Below are 24,808 nucleotides of genomic sequence, written 5' to 3' on the forward strand. Positions count from 1 at the left end.
CTCTGACTGTCTTTCTATTGATCAAAACAGTCAGTTGCTGAACTTAAACAAAATCAAAACAAATACAAGAGGGCCTAGAGAGATGGCCTGGTAGTTAAGAGTGTTTGCTACAGTCCAAGAGGATTGGAATTTTGTTCCTAGCATCTTTGACAGGCAGCTCACAGCTAACTGCCTATAATTATAGTTCCAGGTGATCCGACAGTCTTTTTTAGCATCCTCAGGCAACACATACCTGTGTAAAATTACATAATTTTAATTTGATAAATAAAATTGTTTTTATACTATCCTTACACCTAGATATCAATACATTGAGAAATAAATACCCACATCTCTCCTGAAAAGTCAAATATGTTGATGAATCTTAGAACTTATATAGCATGCATATGAAAATATTTTTATGACTATCCCAGGAAGCAAGAAGAAATAAGTATTAAGAAACTTTTGTTTGATTCTACCAAAGACTATCACACAAATCATATGCCGGGGCAGCCATATGGAGACAAGGACAACTTTGGGCAATGAAGAAGTGAAGGGCATGAAGATAACCATCATTTGTAGTTCTGGCTGAATGCAGCTACACTACTCAGGGCTGCTTCCTAGAGCCTGCCAGGTCTCTAAGCTCAGAGTCAATGGAGTAAGGAGAGCAAGTTCTCTCCACACTAAGGCATGCATTTGTTTCATTACATTAAAAATTTATTCAAAACATCCCACATGTGCATAAAAGTGCTAACAAATGCACCAGAAAATTGTGGAGGTTGAATTCAGGGCCTTCCATGTAAAAATGGCCAACATCTGTACTTTTTCCACTCAAAGTTGTGTGGATCACGACAAACTGGCAAGCTCTAGACAACTAAGAGATATATCCAAGTAGTTCTTGATTCAGTCTACTAATTATTCAGTCCTTCCATGTATAAAGGAAGGATAGAAGTATATCTATAGTTTAAGGTCTTGACTAACAATAAAGAACTAGGCTATTGGAAATGAAGACTTTATTTTAGCATAGTAACTCACTACCTAATTCCTTTTATTTCTCTTTTGGGTAGGGACACATATATACATACACACATACATAATACATATATACATACATACATACATACATACTAGTTTTTTTCATATGTTATGGTCAATGTATTCCATCTCCCAACTCCTCCCAGATCCTCCCTACCTCCCCACTTGACCAATTCCATGTCCTTTCTTTCTCTTTAGAAAACAAACAGGCAAACAGACAAGAACAAAACAAACAAATGAATCCCAATTTCTTCAACTGATAAGGAAGACTTCTCTTTGGAGACAAGGTCTACTTAGCAGAGGTAAATTCCAAATTCTATATTTAGTGTGCTTAATTTATGAAAGGTAGACCTCTCGTTGAGGGTAAAAGGTACCTAAGAGCTGCACAAGTCTTTTTCTTAGAAAAAAAGCCATCTTCCAGATGAGTGTTGCTAGTGAAATACTTGGATAAAACACTGTGATGTTCTGCTTTCTAAGATTTTTGCAAAAAGCAAAAATAGAAGGCATAATTTGACATGATTGACACAAATTATATTAATAAAGAAAAAGAACAAAAAGAGGTAATATTAACATAGGAGTTAAGACAAAAGTGAACCCAGAAAAGTAGAACCTAATTAAAATTCCAATAAGAGATGTCCCTTTCATGTTGATGAGAACATACGTTGTCAAGGCAGACAACTCTAGTAAGAAATAAAGAGAACACAGCAATGTGTCATGAAGCTAGAGGAGCAAGAGATAGCCCAGAGCATGGGATGGCAGAGGCCCTGCATGAGGAGGATGCGTACCAGCAGTCTGGGTGAATGCTCATGATTCCTGTCCTGGGAAGGATGGGCATTCAGCTGCTGGAGCACGAGGGCCACAAGCTACCTATCCCCCCGCCTTTTTTTAACTACCTATTCTTTTTATGTGAGCCACAGCGATACTTGTCTTTGACTTAGTCACCTCATTTTTTAAAAAATGGAATATTAGAAATAGCCATCCAGGGTTATGAAAGTCAAATAAATATTTAAGTTCAGTGGTGTTGTTTTTCTACTCTCTTTTAAAAGTGAAATGCAAATTATTTGTGTTTGTATGTGGGTTGCATTTGCCTATGTCTACAGGTACACACACACATGCAGGTTTGGAAACCAGAGAATTATGGTTTTCTCCAGTTTTCTTCTATCCTCTTCATCTTGTTGTCTTGAGATAGGATCTCTTGCTGAACCAGAGGTTCACCATTTTGTCAAGGCTGGGTAGCCAGAGAGCTCTCAGGATCCACTCATCTCCACTCCCATGTATTGGCATTATAGGCATGCTCAGTCGTGCCAACCTTTCCACATAGGAGTTGGGGATTCAGACTCATGCGCTCTTGCTTGAAAATCAAGCAATCTTACCTACTGAGTCATCTCAAGTGCATCTATAAACTGCTTTTACAAATCAAGGATGCAATTGATAATGATGCTCAATGGTAACTGTATAAAAGACAAGAACTGCAGCCGAATTTCGGTTGCAGAGAGGAATGTAAACGCTAGACGCGAATTAGAAAAACATATTAAACACAACTGCCTCACAAGAAGAGCCATGCTCTCAATTAAGCATCACCATTTCTAGGAATCATCCTGTATTTTAAAATAACACTTGTTTCTGCACATGTAACAAAAATTCTCACAAACACACACACACACACACACCTAAGTTATTTGCTTTAGTATACTTTCAAATCACAAAAAGGATTTCCTCTAGTGAAGTACAGCTTATACTCACGCCATGGAGTACTAAAGTATCTATATCATATAGTTCTAAAACTGAAAAACTATTTATGTACAATATGATAATGGCTTCAGACATAATTGTTTATATAACACATGGTTTATATTTCCATAGATGTGGAAAAGATTTTTAAAACTACATAAAATGTACTGATATCAGTGTTTTAATCTCAGCAATATGCTAAAAGAAGGGTGACTTTGTTTAAAATACTTGTGTGCATGTGTATGTGTGTGTGTGAGTGTATGTGTGCACATGTGCATGCTTGCATGAGTACATGTGATACCTTTGGAACATCAAGTGAGAAGTTGGCAATGCTTACTGACTCTTCTGGAAGAACCAAATTTCTTAGGAAAAACAGGAAATTTCACTACATATTTTTGGTTTTAAACTAAATCTATTAATAGTCTCCTTATTAAAATCAAATTAAAGTAAATAATACGTTTATTGATTGTTAAGTAGCAAATAGTCTATTCTCATTTAAGCCAAGTAAATGAGATAGCTCACAGGAAGCACTTGGTATGCCTGTCATTTGGTAAATAGCAATTTACTGCCAGCGTTGGTTCTCTAGCCAAATGTGGACATGAAAATATAACTGTGTGAGGAGACACTGCAAACAGTCACCAAGCTGTGAATGCTGCTAAGTGAGTTTGCTGGGTCATGGCGTCGTGGAAAGGTCAGCGATGTGGGAATGTTATTAAACAGGTTTTCACTCCAGATGGGTAATTTCTATCTTCCTTTAAGGAACTCATTTAACCCCATCACCATCAAGTTGCTTATTATTAGCATTATCTGTCACTATTAATATCAGTTGGGGATATTAATACCTTATCCTAAAGGAGAAGCAACATCTAAGGTAAAGTAATACACAAGTCTCATCCATTGTCTGTCACAAGAATATGCACAGTCCATAACTACTATTTATTTTTAACTACTAAATGTATTCACTAGATGTAGGAATATAAATTATTCTCATTTTAAAACTCTATAAATTTGCATAATAATTATAAACATAATTGAAATTATCATGTTATAAATAATGGAAATAAATATGTTTCAAGGTTTGCTGGGGAGAAAATATTCTATTCTATATATCTGAAACTCAGCAAATGTGAACCAGAGATAAAGCCAGGACATGCTGAAAGAGTCGTTTGATAGTGAGATTGCATGTCTGACTATTCCCATTTGGATAGAACTTTCCAGGCCTTGACATACAACCCCTTAGAGCTCTTACATGGGAAAACAACTAAAGCCAGTACGGTTACACTATATTCACATTAATAGGCAAGTGTACCTCACACAGTAAATAGACATAATGCCTACCCACAGGACACTATTATCTTTTTATTTGAGGCTAGAAATATAAAAACAAATGTTCATGTCAAACAACGACTTTCCTGCCTTTATAGCTTAAGACCAAGAATATAGAGTACAATCAAATAACAATACATACAATAAAAGTATGTCCATTCAATGTTGTCTTGGGTAAAACTGTATTGACCCTAGGTATTATCTATTAGGAATAAAATACAACCAGGCATGTATCCTAAAAAGAATGAGAAGAATATGGGGCTTCTAAGTTACATTGGGAATACTCAAATGAACACAGAAACATTTTCCCCAAAAAAAATTTAAAAAATGTGTATCTCTTCTAGTCATAGATCCAGGCCCAAGGATGCTAGTTGCAAAGAAAATGACTTGTGCAGAGTTATACTAAGAACTTTAAAAATAAGGCTCTCTAACTGTGGGAGTGGTACCACTGGATACATAGAGATTTTTATAATTAACAATATTAAGAAAGAAGGCTCTGTAGGTGTGGAAGAGGTGCCAGTGGAGATACAGGGATCTTTATAATTGACAGTATTCTGGCATAACACAGGAGAAAAGGAAGAGAGGGGTCACGGGAGAACCATCAGTCTAACTCGTTCTCTTTCAACTTGGCTAGTATAGGATCAGAAACTGTCTAGGTGATAAAACCACTAACTGGCATAAAGTTCATATTCATTATCTACTTACCTTCACAACACATAGAACACCCTCATTTGTCGCTGGATCTGTTGTAATTTTGAAGCGTTCATTTTCATTTCCTTTTAAGATGGTAAAATTTGCCTTCCAGTTTTCACTTTTAATCAAGTCCTTATCATCTACAGGTATGCGCAAGATTTCAACATTATATGCGTTTTCCTCCACAGAAGCTTCATACTGGAAGAAGAGAACGTCATTAAAATTTTTACTTACTATAGAAAACTTTCCCAAAGTAAAATGTTTTCCAATTTCCAAAAGAACTTATCTTTGTGGTGTTTACATAGATTACCTAAAAGCATGGTCATAAATAGTACTGTTTCATGAAACTTTAAAACAAAGGCTATTTCCTACAAATGTAGACTGATGTTATTGCCCTTCAACAAGAGGTAGATAATATAAATACTAAGATCAGTAAACAGAGACATGTGTAGATGTGTACACTGTATATTTGAACTACAGTTTTATTCATAAAGGAACACATGCCTCAAAATATGCCAAAAACTTTATAAGTACAAATTAGAAAACAGAAATAGACAGAACAAAGATAGATCTGTGTTTTCGACACTTACTGCATTTTGTCTGAATGTGGGTGCGTTGTCGTTGGAATCTTGCACTGTTATGATACAAGTTGATGTACTGATCAGTCCAAAAAATTGGCCATTCATGTCTTGGACTTTCATTATCAATGTGTACTTGTCTATAACCTAAAAGTAAAACAAATATTTCATTGACTCAGACACTTGTTTGAATTCGTAAATGAAACCAGTGTTGCACATTCTTTCACTTGTCTTTATTTAATTTCTACGTTTGGGTATACTCTTAAAATTTGGGAGAGAAAGGTAATTCTGAAAATGTAGCACTTTACAAAAAGACAGACTGAGAATTTACATGTTTTCTAACAAAAAAACATAAAAGTCAGAGACAGAGTACAGACTAATGACATTTGAGTTTTATAATGCTCTTGAGGAAGTGTAAGCATTGTCCAGAGCAGTGATCCACCTCTGGGTCATGACACCTTTGGGTTGAATTACCATTTCAGAAGAGCCACCTAAGGCTATCAGAAAACAAAGATATTTACATTACAATTTATAACAGTAACACTATTATAGTCAAGAAGTAACAGTAGAAATAATTTTATGGTAGAATTGTATTAAGGGTCACAGCACTAGGAAGGTTGAGAACCACTGGTCTAGAGTAAGCCAACCTAGTGTCATGGTGAACAAACAGGTATGGAACTCCTATGCTAGACGGGTAGTCTAAACCCGAGGCAATAGAAACAAAAGCAAAGGGAAATGGATATGAAATGTACTTGGGAGTTAGAGTAGAACAAGATTCGATAATCAGATTATCCACTTAAGAGATAAAGAGGTGGTTGAGCACAATATGGTAGGCCAAGTTATACAGGTAGGTAGACAAGGCCACCTCTTGCCATCATGGAAGGTCCAGAATGAGACAGCTCTCTAAGGGCAGCATCAGGAGGGCTGTGAATATGGAGGGGGTGTTCAGCAGTGTGTAGGATTTTATTTGCATAATGAGATCTAATAAACAAGAACCCATAACGCCTATGTTGTCCATCCCTCGTGGTAGTGATAGGGAGGCACCCTCCCATGGGGGTTGGTTAGAATCAGGCAGAAGAGGGTATGATGAGAGGAGCTGAGACATGATGAGTAACTGTCTCCTCAAGCACATGAAAAGGAAGACAACTAAGCAAAGAGTATTAATAAGCAAATGACAAAGAAGCAAGATGAGAATCATAAAACCAAGGTAAAAGGCTTTAGTGAGTGCCAAGCAAAGAGACTAGAAGACTACTAAATTTGGCCATTGAGAGGTTGGTTATACATGACCCTGAACTTGGAGTAGTGACCAGGACATGAAGACATTTATCAGAGATGCAGTCATTATTGTTGCCTTTTATTTTACTCTTCTGCAGTCATCCCTTCTGTTGATTGTTTTCATTTCTGGAATCTTCCTCTCATCCTCAAGTCTTCTGTTTATGTGCTCTCCCTTTCTCACTACAAGTCAGCATTTTGCCAAGAGGCACTCCTCCAGTAGTCCTCAAGACACGGATAACCTGTGCTTTTCATCTAACTTCCATGATTTGTTATTTCCTTAGCTCATTCACATCTTCAATCTCTATATTGCTCTGCACAAAATGCCTGTCCCATTATATTTTTGTTTTCAGTCTGAGACTAGATCAGGTTTGGACCTTTGAAAGAGTAATAATCAAGTCTTATAACTTTATTTCACATTCCTTAGCCTCATCCATTTTAATCTGTCAGATGGGGGGAAGCCCTGTCTTCAATTAATTAACATACCCATTTTACATAATAGAAATGCATTAAAATATCCATATCATGTCTTCCAACTTTCCCACTTGTTGCTGTGATGATTAATCTCCATCATCAGCCTGATGGAATTTAGGGTCACCATGGAAACAAGCATCTAGGTATGTCTGTGTGTGAGGGAGCTACAGGCTTGGGTGAACTGAGATGGGAAGACATCTGTGGGCAGCACAGCTCCATAGGCTGGGCCCTGAATTGCACAGGAGGAGAAGCGACTGGGCAGCAGAATTCCTACCTCCCCTCCTGCTATGAGTGCACTTGTGACCAGCTGCCTCAAGGTGACCTGCCTTTCTGACTTCCTCCCCTGATGGACACACCCTTGGACTAAACCCCTCCTTCCTTAAGTTACTTTTATCAGGTATTTTGCTGCAAGAATAGGAAAGCAACTGAAACAGTGTTTATTGTTCAATGCCTTACCACATAAATGCTCCAATGTTACAAAAAAAAATTTAAATGGAGGAAACAAAACCTTTTGTACTAGTTCATGCCCTTTCTATAGATTCCCACATTCTGATCTCTTTTCTTTGGACTCACACTCCATTGATTCTTTACATACCATTTGTCCTTGTCACCGTAATCATTCTAGGTACACTGTTCTAGCTAGAGTGGAGACCCTGGAAGCGCCCCAACAAAATTGCTTTGTACATGTGATTTATCTTCAGTTAATAATGCTTGACTCTGAGTTAAACAGGTTGACCAATCAGAGAACTAATAACAAAAGATTCGAAGACTTCTTAAAATAATTTGACTTGGGCAAGAGAATAAATTTTTCTATCGCATTTCTTCTATAGAGATTGGATCATCGTTATACCTTGTTAATCAATCAAGTAAATAATTTTGAACACCAATTAGTATTCACATAAAGAGATTGAATACAATTACCACACACATAACCATACACTATTATTAGTAAATTTAATTTTATCCCAACTAATACTTTTCTTTTTAAAAACTACACACAGTTAGACTAACTGAATAGGAATCAGGATGAGAACTATACTTACCAAAAAAAAAAAAGCTAAACATTAGTGCGCTGCAGGACAACTGAAGCCTTTACAGCTCTGGAACCAACTAGCCTCACACTTGAAAGGAAATAAAACGATATGCAATAGTTTTCCTAAGAAACACATTCATTGTGTCTTTCATTTTAAACACAAAAGATTAAGAAATGTTCCTATTTCTTAATGCCTCTCTTTCATAGGGAAATAAAAATAATGTTTAAAAACTAGGAAACATTTCAGGAATTCATAACTTCTTATACAATAAGATACAATTCAAATACAATACAAAATAGCATAGCAAGTTATAGTAAGTGGGAAAGAGTCAGACCCACAGTGGAATGACTCTCTGTACTAGGGACACTACCTCTCTGTCCAAGTAGTGAGAGATGGTGGTGATGACGCCGGTGTCAGGGTGCACAGAAAAGAGCCCAGGTGACCGTGGGTTCTGCTCCAAGATGCTGTACTTGAGGCGTGTGTGCATTGTGTCAGGCTCGTCTTTATCTGTGGCACACACCACTCCAACTACAGTGCCTGTGTGTTAAAAAGCAAATTTGAACTTCCAGAGCAGCACAGTGTATTTGGTGTCTGCACTTTTCAACTTGTCAGAGTGATGGTGGAAACCTAATTTAAAATGTGAATATACCCAAATGGATCACAGCGTTAAACAGGATATAGGAAGAAAACTTCTAACGGAGAAGCCAAACATTCTGGCATTGAGAGTCATTTATTTATATATGCATATATATGTATAATGTTCCTATGACATGATGTGTATGTGTGTGTTCACAGGTTAGAGAACTCAATGGCTGCCATGACTCCTCTCAGTGACTTTAAAACAGAACATGTAGAAGAAAGTGTGTTTCCTAAACTCCCAATTGTCCATCTTAATTTAATTTCACAAGTGTGCAAATAGAATGTTAACATTAAATAATCAAAATGTCACCGTAAAACAAGAAAGGGAAATGTAGATATATTATAGACGGGATATAAGCAATGACCAGAAATCTTAGCAGAGTCCCCAGTCTCACCATATAGTGGTATATACACTTCATAATGCAAGCCTCCAAAACAAAATATGACAATGCCATAGAAATAAAGCAATTTGTTTTCCACATCCAAGGGGTATGCTTAGAATGGAACCTGTGTGATCTAGGTGACCTCAAATTTTTCTAGTGTGTATTTTAAATTACACGTCTTAAAGTAGTTCAAGAAAACAGACATTTAAAAAGAATTTAAAAACTGTATCCTCCGGCTCTATCATTTAACACTTTCCCAGAGCCCCACTGAAATAGCTATACTACATTTGTTTTTACAGTTCATTCTACCTTGTGGGTCCCCTTGGAAAGGGGGATACGATGAAAGCACAAATAAGAAGATAAAGTAAAATGAAAAGTGTACATAAAGTAAAACAGTGTACAAATCCTGACTAGTGGTCGCATGCCCTTACTGATAATTAGTGTCACACTGACCATGTTGGAAATTCCTGGTGAGATGCATGTTGATTAGAATTGATAAGATTTGACCAATGTTTTCTGATAAGTAGATCCCAGATCTGTGTTAGCTCATGATTGACTGGCCATGAATACAAAACCTCTAATGGGGAGATATGTCCATTGACAAAGTGCTGTCTTGCAAGCACGAGGACCTGAGTTTGATCCCCAGAATCTACACTTAAAAATAAACTGGTAATGATGGTGGACTCAGAATCCCACAGCAGGAAAGTTGGAGACAAATGGATCTCCAGAGCTCAATGATCAACCTGCCTAGCCTACTTGACAAACTCCAGGCCACTGAGGAAAACACTATCTCAAAAAAGAAAAAAGTAAATTGTAACTTGAAGATGACAGGGGAGGTTGTACTCAAATCTGCACATGCACACACACACAGACACACACACACACACACACACAGAGAGAGAGAGAGAGAGAGATGCACACACAAATGGATGCGTGCACACAAACAGTGCAAATAGAAACAAAAAATGTCTTAAAAACATACACAAACATGTTTGACATAGAAACAGCCTTACCAAGTCTACTGCTTTCTGGAACTTCAAAATTATAAATTGTTTCTGTAAAAAGAGGATAATTGTCATTTTCATCCTCTACTTTGATGGGCAGTGGAAGAGTTAAATCGGCTAAATAGCCATCTTCAGTGAAGGCATTGACAATCAACTGTGGGAGAAAGGAGGACAACATCAGCATCTCGACAGCATCACGCACAGGGAAGATGAGATGCCCTGTACCCTTCCCTGCAAGTCCTCTCAGGAGTAAGCTACCTCATCAACGCTCCACACCACACTGAGATAATTACAGCAACGGGCCTTCGTTGTAGGGAGGAAACAGCTACATTTGAGATGCAGAGTACGTCAGAATGGGGAGAATTTGGAGATGACATTCCATATGCATTATTGTGGGGCATTTGGTGTACTTGTAACTAAGTGTACAGCTTTAATCTCTCTGTCATCAGTAGGCTTCATTGGGAGAATGGACAACTTGTGGTCATTGGAAAAATTCTTTTATATTACCTAAAAAGCAAATCTCCCAATTTTGTTGTTTCTGGACTCTTAAACCGTCTGTTTAAACAGTTCTTATTATAAAACACATTTACTAAGTCACTTATTGATCATTAATCAAAGGAAACGTAATATCAGAATGTAGTTCTGCTCAGAGTGCAATTACAGCAAGTTGAACGTTTTTATAGCCCAAGGCAAAGAATGCCACATGAGGATATCAGTCAGGCTAGTTTCTCAGCACCTCTCTCATCTTCCAGAAACAAATGGAACCCTCCTTCCCAATGGGGAATCCTTATTGCTGAACTTGGTTCATGACAACAGAGCACAGTCTTCTCTGTGATGGAAACTGTCTAAGTCAGTCCCCCACTGAATGTACACTTATCTGTATCAGATATCTGAGCTATTAGCGTTTATTTACACCTTGTTTCCCACTTTTATTCCTTTATCTAGTTATCAGACATGATCAAAGAGTAATGTTTGTAGAAGAAAGACAAAAAAGAAAGCTAGAGCAGTGGAGGAAGATCAGTGTATCTGCCTGGAGAACTGAAAATGTTCCAGTAACCAGAGATGCTGTCTGACAAGCTAAACCTCCTACAACCGTACTGGGTTTTATGTTCAAATACAATTAAACCTCTTTGTTTCATTTCAGGATTGCCTCATGCAAGCTGAGATAAAGGGTTGAACAAGCATTCCAACGTACAGTGCATGCCATTGTCTTTTGACTTTACAACGCCCTCTAAGGAGAGATCCCAAGAAAAAAAGAGCAGGTGAGGCCTCATAAGACAGACAGTTCATTAATATAGAACCATAACTGTCAATAAAACACCTACATCAAAAACGTCATATTCCTCACGATCCACAGGCTGAGTGCAAAACACTTTCCCAGTGTATTTGTCTATGCAGAACAAACCCTGGGGTTCTTGATCAACTCCCCGCCCATTTAGTGTGTAAATGATAGTATGGTTCTGAGCTGCATCGGACTGAACCTGAAAGAAAAACACAAAGAAGTAAGCACTTAGAATTACATTTAATTCTAACTTGTACTATATACATCTATAAGTATTTTATGTATCTTAAAAGCGATATTTCAGTAGAAAAGAACAATATAACTTATATGGTAAGGGTAAGTTCATGGTACACATATGGAAGTCAGAGGACAACATGCAGGAATGAAGTCTCTCCTTTCACCATATGGGTCCCAGGGATAGGACTCAGGTGTCAGGCTTGGTGGCAAGCACCTTTACCACTGAGCTATTTTGCAGACTCTTTCCTGCCATTTTCTTTATAGCTGAGGCCAAGATGCTGGGAAGAAGTTCCATCTAAATTGCAGTTACATATGGCTAGATGAGGGCAAGTCAATGGGATACACGAAAAAATATGAACAATAAAATATAAAATAAAATGTACTAATATAAATAATTATGACATGGTAGATTGCATAAACAAAATAATCGAGATCTGTGAAGATTTGGGTTGTGGAAGTGAGCATGCAACCTCACTTTTAAACACATGGATATGCCATTTTAACCATGCACAGGTAGCCAAGCTAAGTCTGTAGTCTCAACATATGTGGGACTGAGGCAGGAGAATCATAAGATTGAGACCAGCCTGGGCTACATGTTGAGACCTCATCTCACTTCTTTCTATCTCAATTTCTTTCTATCTCCAACGGTTATAGCAGTATCTACAATAACATGTAATACATATAGATACTCAGTAACCATCTCCCAAATAAAGGAATAAATGATTAAAGCCATGCAAAGTCTATAGATTGTCTTACACCATAATACATTGGTCATTTTCTTATTTTATTCATTTGTATTATATTTCATGAACAACTTTAGTCATATCTGCTTATTTTTTAATGCTTACCTATTTGCTAAATCTGAGTCAAACAGATTCTCCTCCTAGCAAGACCACAATCAGAAGTAAAGAATACCTACCTGTTGAAGAAACAATGGGAAGGGGCCCAAGGAATTCTCTTGCATTGAACAAGGAATGGGTGCCCATCTTCTCTTGGCTCTCCTGAGGACAGTATTCTTAGTGTGTCTTTTCTTCAGTACCTGAATTTAACAGTAAAACTAAGTATCAGGAGCATCACAGTCAGGTGAACCATGGAAAGGGAATATGCTGTCCTATACAGTAGCCAGTGGTCACCAGTAGGCATGTGATGATCCATGTCAGCTAAAATTAATTTAAGTGACAAACTCTATTATTTTGTTGCACTAATTGTATGTTAAGCACCCAGTAGCCATTGGCAGAGGGTCACTGTACCAGACACTGAAGATTATAGAACATTCTAGAACATTTCTATCACTGCAAAATGATCCACAAGATGCTTAGAAGTAATAATTTTATCTTATTTAGCAAAGGGAGACACTTGGTTTCATGGTAATTATTAACAACTAATAATTTATTAATTTATTAAATATTCAGTAAAATTCTAAGGAGTCAATTAATTAGCCTTACCACTAGTTCATTAGCATAGATTAGGTACAGGCCAATTGAAATCTTCCATCATTTTGTGACTATATTCGCAATGCTGTTTCTCATGAGTGAGTGTTGGCACTAATAAGGAACTCTAAAGGCTGTGACAAAAGAGCTCTCAAACTGATCCCAGAACACAACTGACTTTTGGTAGAAATCAAAGCTAGACAAAGGCTTCACAGAAGAGGGATATCATACATTTAACACCAGAAAAACCAAAGCCAGCATTCAACTGGTGTTGAGAAAGATTTAGAAACAAAAGACAAAGCAAGAAAATGGAGGAAAAAGGGAAAAAATAATAGGATCAAAACAGGACCGGAGGGGAGAAAAGGAAAAGAATGAGGAGTAAAAAGGACAGGAAGGGAGAGAAAAGATGCTGTTTCTCCTTTGGTCCTCTTTGCCATTTTCAAGGAAGGACTTTTACTGAAAGCAGCCCTATGCTTAAGAATGTACAGTGTGCTTTGCATACCTTCTTCTGGTGCTCCAGGATTACAGGGATCTCTTTCTGTGTCTGTGTCTTTGAGTCAGAAAGCTGAATGGCAAACAATCTTTTCTCTCCCGACAACACAAGATCTCTGATTGGATAGACTGACCCATCATCTAGAACTCTGAAATCAGGATCACTTGGCCTGATGCCATCAGCAGAGCTGAGACACTCCTTCAAATTAACTGCCAAAAAATTTTTCCAGTTGTTAGGTGGAGATGCATGCGTGAAGGAAACACATATGTTAAAATACTGTACATGATCATGAAAACCAAGCAAGGTTCGTTTGTAGAATGCCTTAATAGTCTTTACATTATTAAAAATAAGTATTTCATTTTAATTAAGTTTGATGGTTCTTGGCTGTATGTTTCTATTGAACATGATGTTTTACACTTGGCATGCTTCTTGTCAGCTTATGAAAATGATCTTCCACTAAAGAGGTACACACATGACTCTCATGAGTAGGTCAGCCACACACCCTCAGGCGCACCTGAATAAACACAGTGAAATTTCCCTCAACACACTGAGTGTGTCTTCGGATGCACCTGCCTATAGTCAGAAGATACCCACAGAAGCACAAGGGGCAGAGGGTATCTTCTGACTATAGGCAGGTGCATCTGAAGAGCATACAACCTGACAGTCAAGTAAGGCAAACCGGTCCCTGAGGTCTTCCCACAGCATTTTTTTTTTTACATTCCAACCCAACAGACACAGCTTTCCATGGCCCTCTACGGGAATGTTCATGGTATCTTCCCTAGTATGTTAGAGTATGACTCCTAGTAAAAGGTAATAATATTTAAGTATCAAAACACAACTCTTTCCCATCCCATTCTTCATCTGTTTTTGCAGAAACCAAACTGACAATGACCAAACAATTACCTTACCCAAGGGCACCTTAACTTCGTGTGTATATTTGTTTTTACGTAAATCTCTCATGGGTGAGCTTAATGAAATGATGGATGTTTCACCAAAAGTCAGAGAACATTTTAAGAGCTAACAATACAGATCTCTCAACTTTATATTTTTAGCTGAATGATTCCTTCTGGTTTATTCTCCCAGAGGAACAACCTACCTCTCTTTACATCTTTCTTTTCTTCTTTCCCACAGTAGGAAAAGTTATAGTAATCTGATCAAATCAGCTGAGATATTTTAGTCAGAAATTGAACACTTTGTTGAAAAGACCATTTTCCTATTTCTTGGACAAGTATATCTCCTTTTAAAAAAAAGTAAAAACTCCTAGCAGTTTCCTCTAATTTCTCTAAACTCACATTTAAAACAAACAAACAAGAACACAAAATAAACAAAGAAAGAACACCTGGGCAGAACTGGTAGAAAATGAAGTTCATTGTATTGTACCTCTCAGGTCTCCATTTCAAAATGACTATGTGCAGTCCAGAGGGGAATAGTACACTTGGTTATGCTTCTCAATAAAGGTGTAACACTGATCAAAATACTGCTCACTGGCTGTCAAGGTATCTTAGTGGATAAAGGTGAAACACACACACACACATGCAGGCACGCACGCACGCACACATACGCGCATGCATATGCACACGCACACAAACATAGCACATGTGCACAAACACACATACACAAATAAAATCTAAGTTTAAAACTGAAGGAATACTGTGGTGTTTCTCTTCAATATTCATCTGTACTTAAGCAATTCTTAGATCCTAATGTGTCGAGAATACAGTATTTTAAACTGCTAAATGATTAATGACTGCAAAAAAGCGTGGATGGGAAAACTTGAACTAGAATTAACCACTAAATCCAACAGAAATAAGGGTAAAATTGTGTATTTGAAATAATACTGAATTGTCTCTATTTCTAAGTCAATGTAGACTAGCTCCAGAAGGCAAAGATGCCACACCATGCTCCCAGCAGACTAAGGACACCACATGTCTGTTTCAAGGCAGCTGTTTGGAATGTCCTCACCTCTTCCGATTATCTGGTCCGCCTCTAGTGTCAAAGGCACATTTAAAGTCACCTTCTTACAGGCATCACCAACAAAACTGAAGACCTAGAAATTATAAAATACCACATTAATCCATCAGAGAATAAGAAACAAACTACATGGTTATCTCAGTAAATGTAGATCAACTGATAAGTTCTTCTTGACATTCTAGTGACATACGAGAACTTGCTTAACAAAGAAAGTTTATGGTAAACTGATGACTAAGTTCATATTTAAGTGAGAATGACTAAATGTTTTCCTCCATTATTGGAAATAAGACAATCATGACTGCTCCACTACTTGTATGTGATATTATATTAGAACTTCAAGCCAGGGAGCTTACACAAGAAAATAAGTTGATCCAAACATACAAAAGGATTGGGAGTAGCAACAAAACAAATAAATGAGTTCAAAAAGACTAAGAAATAAGATGAACGCACAAAAGTGGATTACGTGGGCCACCAAGACTGCTCAGTGAGTAAAAGTGCCTGCCAGCAAGGCTGACTGTCTGAGTTCAACACAGAACCCATGTGGTGGGAGGAAAGAACTAACACCCACCAACACTTCCTTTGATCTTTGCAAACACACCATGGTGCGTGCACACACACACACACACACACACACACACACACACACATCAAATGTATAAATACTGTAAATATTTTTTCCTGTAAACTGCTGTTAAAAAATCTTAAAACAGTTCCACTTAGATAAAATACTTTAGAATACATTTGTCAAAAGTACAAGATCAAGCCGTGAAAACAATAAAACATGATGAGAGAAGCTGTAAAAGATCCATATAAGTGGGAAGTGTACCTCTAATTATGGATCAGAGAAAATAGTCTACAGATACAATCTCCTTTGAATCTCAGATTTCTGTTTTTGAAGAAACTGGCCATCTATGCTGGTGTGGTGGCACACACCTTTAACCCCAGCACTCTGGAGGCAGACACAGGTAGATCTCTGACAGCATGGTCTACAGAGCAAGCTTCAGAATAGCCAAAGCTATGCAGAGAAACACTCTCTCAAACAAACAAAAGCAGACCAAAAAGAAGGAAGGAAATGAGGGAGGGAGGGAAGGAAGGAAAGAGGGAAGGAAGGAGGGAGAGAAGAAGGGAGGGAGGAGGGAGGAAAGAGGTTCTTAAGGAAATGCAAAAGACACGCTCACTCATGTACACACACCCAAGAAAAAGAATGATATTGAAGGACTGACATTACTCAGTTTTGATACAGATTAAAGCCACACTAACCAAAACTAAATGCTGTTAACATAGATAAATGTGCAGAAAATGGAATAGAGTTGGCATCCTAGAAATAAGCCTCATTGCTGGACAGACCCTGGAGAGTTCAAGGATCAGAAATCCCCTTACCAAATGGTTCTAGGATGACAAATGTGGAAACGAGCCCCTAAGCTATTCCATGCACAGAAACTAACAGAGTGGGCTGCAGACCAAAGGATAAAAATGAAAACTATTCAAAACAGTGGCTCTCAACCTTCCTAATGTGTGACCCTTTAATGCAGTTCCTCATATTGAGATGACCCCAACCATAAAATTATTTCATTGCTACTTCATAACCATAATTTTGCTTCTGTTATGATCATATTGTAAATATGTGATATGTAGGATATCTGATATATAGCCTCCAAAAGGGTCACACCCTATAGGTTGATAACTTTTGATTTACAAGACAATTTCACAGTTTTGGGCAATGATTTCTTAGCTGCAATATCACAACGGATGAACAGGACTTGTTTGATATTTAAAACCTTTGTGCCTTAAACAATGTGATAAAGGAAGTAAAAATGAAACTCACATAATGGGAGATAATTTCAAATGAAAGAACAATTAGTGAGATATCTGTAGTACATAAAGATATTTTGTAACTACAAAAAAGATGGTAAATGCTGAAAAAAAGATAAAGAATTTGAATAGAGAGTGTTCAAAGCTGAATCCATGATGGCTAAGAATATAAAAAGATGCCCAACAGCATGGGACACTAGGAAATGCAAATCTAAACCACCAGATTCCTGCTAGTGAGATAACATAAACAAGACAGAAAATGTCAAGTTGCTGTTAAAAATGCAGAGAAACTAGAACCTTCCTGTATTGTTCATGGAAATGGGAAGTAAGGTAGACTTATGGACTTAGTTGCAGTTTCTAAGAGAATTAAATGTCAGATAAAGATAGAATCCAGTGATTCTATGCTGTTTACATCTCTGTCCATTTCAGCTTCTACCTGTATAGTCACAACAGCACAGCTGATAAGGACTAAGAACTGCAAACACATCCACCAGCTAGTGAATAGATCAACACACTGTGATCTAATGTGCAATAGGATACTATATTTCTTTAAAAAATCAGACAATTGATTCATGTGTAAACCTCTCAACATCAAACCCATCAGACCCAGAACAATGAAGGCAGTGCATACATTGTATACATGTATATAATACATATACTGTCCCAATGGGCAGCTATGTAGAGACAGAAGACTGTAGTGTCAGTTGACTACAATGTGAAAAACAAAAGTAGCAACTAGAAATGGGCCCAAGGCTTCTTGGGAAAGCTGTGGAGATACTCCAAGGTTAGCCTGTGGTGATTTTTGTGCACTCTAAATTTGCTGAAAGTCACTGAATTTTACTGAAAGTCGCATGATTCTTTACACATCATCTCTACCTCTTTCAGATCTATAACATAATATATGAAATCTCAGGAAAACACTGTAATAACCGTGAGGAAGGATTTCAGCACTGAAATAATCAAGTACACCAGGATTAAAACGGTTAATTCATGCTAGCTCAACAGTGTATGTAGACATAAAAGATCAGGAACACTACTCTAATATGGACATATCCTAACATTAACTGAAATTTACAATATAATCTTATTCCTCTATATTTATGTTTATCTTTATTGTTTTCATTTCTCCATCATCCTACACTCAGTTTGCTTTATTGTTTTAATTACAGGGCTTCTTGCTTGCAAGATTCCTATTTTTTACAATTTGTGGAATTTTCTGATAAGCACGGTTACATATTTAAAGTAAATAATTTTGCTATTTCTTTTGCAATTTTAATCAACTGTATTAATAATCCCTTATAGTTTGGGTTTAATATGACTTAATAACTCCAAACATAAGCGTATACCCAGTATTTTCTTCTACAACTGTAAAACCATTTCTAACTTTAAATCTTTTGCCCATGTGATATATGTCTTTACTTTCTGCTGCAGAGATCACCAGTGACAGCACCCTCACAGTGACTCTGCCAGTCTTAGCTCATGGTGTGACATCCACAACACACCTGATATGACTGCCCCATAAGCACTCCTCTGGGCTTTCCCCGAGGTTCTATCTTTACATCTATCTCTCCATCAACACTCTATTGTTTTACTCAGTGCAGCTTTATGTCAAATCTCTATGATGGTGGCCCCAGGACCTATATCACTTCTCTTTAAAGAAAGCTCTTTTAGCCCCCAAGTCTCTCAAAGAAACTTCATAATCAGCAGCCAGCCCAAGTTACATCAACTTTCAGTGGAGCTTCACTTAGGTTTTAAAAAGAATTTGACATGGTAGGGCCCTTAACATGGTGAACACATTCTCTCATTTGTTTGTAATTTATATTGTGCCATTTGAAGAGACATTCTGAGTTTGCTATGAAGTTCTTTCAGGATCTGTTAGGCTGTTTTTACTTGTTTGGTTTTGCTGTGAGATGAGTTTCACGTAGCCCCAAGTTGGCCTTCAATACACTTTGTAGTTGAGTACAGTTCTCCCCGTCTACCTCCAGAGTCCTGGGATTGTAGGTATGTACCACCACACCCAGCTTGGTAGGCTATTTTTAAATATATCAATGACAACCCTACCATGAATAGGATTCTTCTTTTATTTATATGATCTGTCTGTTGACAGTCTATAGGAATAATTCTTTAGTTATTTAAATTGGCCTTACATGGAAGGAACTTGGTTACCTGATCTGCCTTCCACAAAGGTGGTCCTGCCTCTTGAACCATGTCCAGCACAATTATTTCTTTTCATTCTCCCTACATTTCTCCCATAATTCCCCATATACGTGTGTGTGTGTGTGTGTGTGTTTATGTGAACTTCCAGTAGAACACACAAAAGAAACAGCTACAATGAGCAAAATGTCTGTTTCTAAGCTTGAAGAGGATGTTTACCTTTCCACCATTGTTTGTGTTTCTTTTTACTTTTTTCACTACATTCAATCATTCATTCTTTTTAATTTTTAAAAAATGTTAATTATATGATTGTGTGTAAGAGACGTCTCTGTGTGTGTGTGTGTGTGTGTGTGTGTGTGTGTGTGTGTCCACATAAGTGAAAATTTCCATGGAGGCCAGAATATGTCATCAGATCCTTTGGAGTGAGAGTTAAAGGCAGTTGTGAGCTGGCTTAAGTGGGTGCTGGAAGCCAAATTTGGATCCTCAGCAAGAGAAGTACACATTCTTAATTGCTGAGCTATCTCTCCAGTCCCAACTCATGTTTGTTAGGTATATTTTATTCAGTTAAGAAAGCCCATTCCCATATAACTAATTAGCTAAGAATTTCTTTAAATAATAGATCTAAATTGGCTTCTTATTTTGAATTGACCACAGTTTTGCTTTATTAGCATATCATAAGCATGTTAAAACACAAATAATAGAGTTCTCCCTTTGCTGGGGCAATCCTTCTTAGGACATAACTTTTAGATATACCATGGGTTTTCGCTGGCTGCTATGTGTTTCATCATTTCCATCTCCCATGCACGACGTCCAGGGCGACATGAAACCACTTTCTAACCACACAGTCCTTAGAAAGTGAGCTAAGAAGAGTCCACTCAACTGCTGTTCTCAGAACTCCGTTCTATGTCCATTTTGTATAACTAAGTTATTCACTTCTTACTGGTCTACCGAATGTGAAGGAGAGCAGAACATCTGGGCTTGCCCCAAGACAAGCAGTCTGAGCTCAGTCTCCAAACACACATGGTGGAAGGGAAGTGCTAAATCCTCCATTTTGTTCTCTGTCCTCCACACACAAGACTGGTTTCTACCCCTGGAACTCCTATGGTAGAAGAAGAGAACCAACTCCCACAAATTGTCCTTTGACCACCACACATGTACCATTGCCTCCCCCCCCCCAAAGTATACGAATAAATACATTTAAAAACACAGCATAAAAAATAATTTTGTTTCTTAAAAATTTAATGAATTGACAACTTGAATTTAAAGAAACACTTTAAAAGGAGACCTCTCAAGAGTAACTTCAAATATCTGTCTTGAAAAGCAAATGCTAAAATAGCCTTAAAATGTAACAAATTTTGTTCTGCTTTATAGTATTCTATAAATTTTTCTAGTGATATGATTGCAAAATTATGAGAAATATCATTAAATTCTGATGCAAAGATCCAGTGCCCAATGAAGAGTGAAAGAATAAAGCAGCCACCTGCAATTGTTTCATCTTTAGAGTTCGTTTTTATGACTTCAACACAGAAAAGAGGCTTGCTTAGCGCACTGTTCTCCACCAAAGCAAATGGAGCTACAGAACAGGGTTGGGTGTGGCTCGGCCACATGTGCCCAGCATGAGCACAGTCCTGGGTTCAGTAGCCAGAGATACAGAAGAAAGGCACTTGTTGCCGTGGATGCCCCACCTGAGGTACAAAGGATACCCTGACTGAGCTGCAGTTGACACTAGAATCTAAACCCTTCCTTTCTTCTGTGGACACTTACTTTCTACAACATGGAAACACTAGCGTTCAAATTCTCACCACCTCCAGCGTAAGTGCTGAGATCTGCCACTCTGCAGCCACAATAGCTTGATGGACCTAATAAATTTCCTCCTAACCCAAGTCAGCATAGGATGGGTATTCTGGCTCAGTGGGAAGTGTGACTAACCACAGGTCTCCAGAGATGCCTTATATGGAAGACACCAAGCACAGGGATTGCAACAGGGTCAAAAAATGTATACCTCTTTACATTTATTCCATAGTCAAAAGTTGCTTCAAGGCCTACTCATCTAAATATGACTATCACAGACCTTGTTTACAAAGTAGCCTGTTACCAAGTGTAAGATCTAAGGTTCACTGAGAGTTGGGGGAGATATTGCATCAGTCTAAACATACATTAAAACTGATTTTCTTCTTTTCTTTTCCTTTCTTTCTTTTTTAATTGGGGTGCAGGATCTTACGATGAAGCCTCACAGTCCTAAAGCTTGCTATGTAGACCAGCCTAGGTAGGCTATCAAGTTTCTTTTGCTTTATACGGGGTCCTGTAATTAAAGGCACAGGCTACCGTGCTTGGCTTGCACTCTGACTTTCTTAAAAAGAGGCTTTAAAATAAAGCTTCTCCCCTTTAATTAGTTTATTTGCCATAATCTTTTTCACTAATAAAAGCCAATGCAAATTTCTGTATTTGACATGTTTTAAATATGTCAGATGTTCTCAAGAGCAAAAGGGGGTTCCCCATTAATTAATAACAGACGACCTGACAAGATGGGAAGGCACGTTTGTCAACATCAGTTTCAGGTACTGTGTATACACTCCAGGGAGGGAAAGCAGGGTCTTGAAAGAGGAGCGCTTTAGGAAAACAATAGAAAACAGCTGATCTGGTGTTAGTTTCATCACTCCCGATGATTTGCTGTCACATTAAACGGGGGAAACGCTAAAAGTATTGCTCAAGAGCTTCCGTTAACAGTGAGATGGTTGTTTTCCTCTCATTTTGTTCCCCAAGTTTGTCTCCTCTCCTCAGCTGTACTCTATGGCCATTCAGAATGATGCTGTGAAAGAGAGGCAGAAACTCACTCGCCATTGGAAAGATTCCTGTGCAGAAACTCACTCGCCATTGGAAAGATTCCTGTGCAGAAACTCACTCGCCATTGGAAAGATTCCTGTGCAGAAACTCACTCGCCATTGGAAAGATTCCTGTGCAGAAACTCGCTTGCCATTGGAAAGATTCCTGTGCAGAAACTTGCCCGCCATTGGAAAGATTCCTGTGCCTGGCTGGAGAGCTGTGGTGTTGACCATGTTAGGAGTCTTTGACGTGAGCTAAAGGTTTACTTTGAAAAGCCCTCCCCCAAAAGGTAACTATTTTTAGAGTTCCATGATTAATCTCCAGTTAATTAAAGGTGTTTCTAAAATCCCTTGATTATTGTTATGCTCAAAAGCTGCTGGGGCCGGGGGGGGGGACACTCAAAACACTTAATCATGAAATTCTACATATTTGTGTAGTGCGGTCTACTGATGAGACAAACGCCCAATCTGTATACACGCACCAACCCCAGAGTCCGCTGTTTACCTTAAACTCCATGCAATTCCTTTGTAAATAACCCTGAATGAGCATGTGGTAGAGGAGAATTGACATACCTCCTTATAGCTGCTAGAACCTTCCAAGGCCTTGACCCACAGTTCCTTGTCTTAAAGAACCTTGTCGCATGTGCCCTCCTCTCCAGCTAATACCCTTAATCCTCAGAACAAAACACTGAAGTCTCTTCTCCTTGTTCTCTAATTCCTCTCTCAGTGAAAATGTAAAGCACCAAAGTCGTGTTTTTAAACTAAAATGTTGGAAATTCGTCCGAATACATTTCTCCTGAGGGCACAGCGCTCACGGGGATCTCATGTACAGTCTCTTCCAAGCCACATCTTGCCCTCAGCCTTTCAGTCCTGTGAGCCCACTCCTGTTTTCATCCCGCGGAACTCCAATACTTCAGTACTCCAGTACTTCAGCAGCCTTCCCACACCTGGGTATCTCTGGCACAGAGCTCAGTGCACAAGCAGGCATAGGGAGGACGCTCGGGCGAGCCTTTGGAGTAATCTTATGCAGGAGGAATGGTTAAGAACACGGTTTCTCAGAGGAAACCCCAGGATAATATCCAGGAACACAACTTTTGCTCCACGTTAACGTGGGATTCAATAAAAATCTGGGGCAAGGAAGTTCCTGGACTCCCACCACATCTGCCTTTTGCTGGGTCAAGGTTCCTAAATAACAGTCGTCCCCCCAACTGTCCTCCTCCCTTTCCACCCAAGCCTAGTCCCAGTCACCATCCCAATTTAGGAGCTGCCAGCAAGGAGTAAATAGCATCCGCTGCCCACCCAGGACGATAACACCAGCTCAGAGAGGCCAGAAGAGGACTCCTAATTCAGACATCACCTAAAGCCCAGAACAAATCGCTGAGTCTTGAGGGTTCCCACGATAACTTTTTGCCTGTCCCTTCCAAACCAAACTTGAACCAGACAAGAAATGATTGGAGACACTCAGCCCATCACTTGTCGCCTGTTGTGCCCCCGCGGTGACCAGGCGGATCAGTCCTTTTCCCTTCCCCATGTGGGTCCCCATCCATGGGTAACTCACCCAGAGGGTCAGCAGCAGTTGCGTGCAGAGGGCTCTGTCCCGGGGCCTCCATAGCCCAGAGATCGCCATGGCAAGATGGCCAGGACACAGACTGGCGCCTAGCAGAGACTCTGAGAGCCAGGGCTCTGGAGGTTTTTCGCAGCAGCTTGTCTAAAAGTCGTTCTGGCCTCTTTCAAGCTTCTTTTGCCCAGGAGCGTGTTCTCGTCTGAAACTGGATTGGACCAGGGAGACACTATGTGGCCCCTCCTAGTTATTTCTCAAGTTTTATCACCTCCGGGCCTCCTTGGAGCTGCCTGAGCCTGCCCTGAGCTCCCTGAGGCCTCCAGGGAGCTCACTCCCCGGGAAAGCGGGCCCCAGGTCCACCCTCTGCCCGCTCTCCTCTCTCCCACACCTCTCATCTGCCCCCGGGGGATGGGAGGAGGGTTGCTGCCCAACCTTCCCCGCATCCCCTTCGCTGACACTGGGCTGAGCATCCCCACTCCAAACCTGGCCCCTCCTACTCTGACTCTACTCTGGGTGCCAGGAACACACATACCTGATTCGGATCATGGGATCCTCCCATCCAGTCCGCTGTGTGCGAAATCTGGGCAACCTCTTCACACGTTGAAACAAAACCCGGGCATTCTCTCCAAACTTCATTAACATGATAAAATAAACCACCGAAGGAAAATTGTCCCATTTGCCACGGATTATCTGTGCCAGACATTGAAACCAGAGAAAAGAAGTGCTTACCTGACCATTTATCCACACCCAAAATGAGAGTTACTGCCTTTGTGCTTTAATTACTGGCAATATCTGTGGTCTTCTATGGGCCCTCTAAGAAAAGAAAGAAAATGGGGTGTGGGGGAATGAAAGAAAAAAACGTGTTCTTGGATGTTCACTTATCAAATGGGGTTTTCAGTTT

The 24,808-nt window shown here is 38.9% G+C and overlaps 1 protein-coding gene across 2 annotated transcripts in view; it reads right to left on the reverse strand.

The window, feature by feature from the left end:
• Positions 1 to 24,212, reverse strand: part of Dsc3 (desmocollin 3) — a 38,118-nt gene extending 13,906 nt beyond the window's left edge. Inside the window, exons 1-9 of one of the 2 annotated variants that reach the window (XM_040757870.1) lie at positions 23,905 to 24,210; positions 15,550 to 15,634; positions 13,597 to 13,796; positions 12,584 to 12,703; positions 11,471 to 11,626; positions 10,155 to 10,299; positions 8,490 to 8,656; positions 5,352 to 5,486; positions 4,774 to 4,959 (exon numbers count right to left, since the gene is read on the reverse strand). In XM_040757870.1, the coding sequence (XP_040613804.1) occupies positions 4,774 to 4,959; positions 5,352 to 5,486; positions 8,490 to 8,656; positions 10,155 to 10,299; positions 11,471 to 11,626; positions 12,584 to 12,703; positions 13,597 to 13,796; positions 15,550 to 15,634; positions 23,905 to 23,973 (1,263 nt within the window). In that variant the 5' untranslated portion in view covers positions 23,974 to 24,210. Of the gene's footprint in view, positions 1 to 4,773; positions 4,960 to 5,351; positions 5,487 to 8,489; positions 8,657 to 10,154; positions 10,300 to 11,470; positions 11,627 to 12,583; positions 12,704 to 13,596; positions 13,797 to 15,549; positions 15,635 to 23,904 lie in introns of both variants that reach the window. The other variant, XM_021235989.2, reaches the window with a different exon arrangement.
• Positions 24,213 to 24,808: the final 596 nt, after the last annotated feature.

The sequence above is a fragment of the Mesocricetus auratus genome, unplaced genomic scaffold (assembly GCF_017639785.1).
Source record: "Mesocricetus auratus isolate SY011 unplaced genomic scaffold, BCM_Maur_2.0 Super-Scaffold_100015, whole genome shotgun sequence".
Taxonomy (NCBI): domain Eukaryota; kingdom Metazoa; phylum Chordata; class Mammalia; order Rodentia; family Cricetidae; genus Mesocricetus; species Mesocricetus auratus.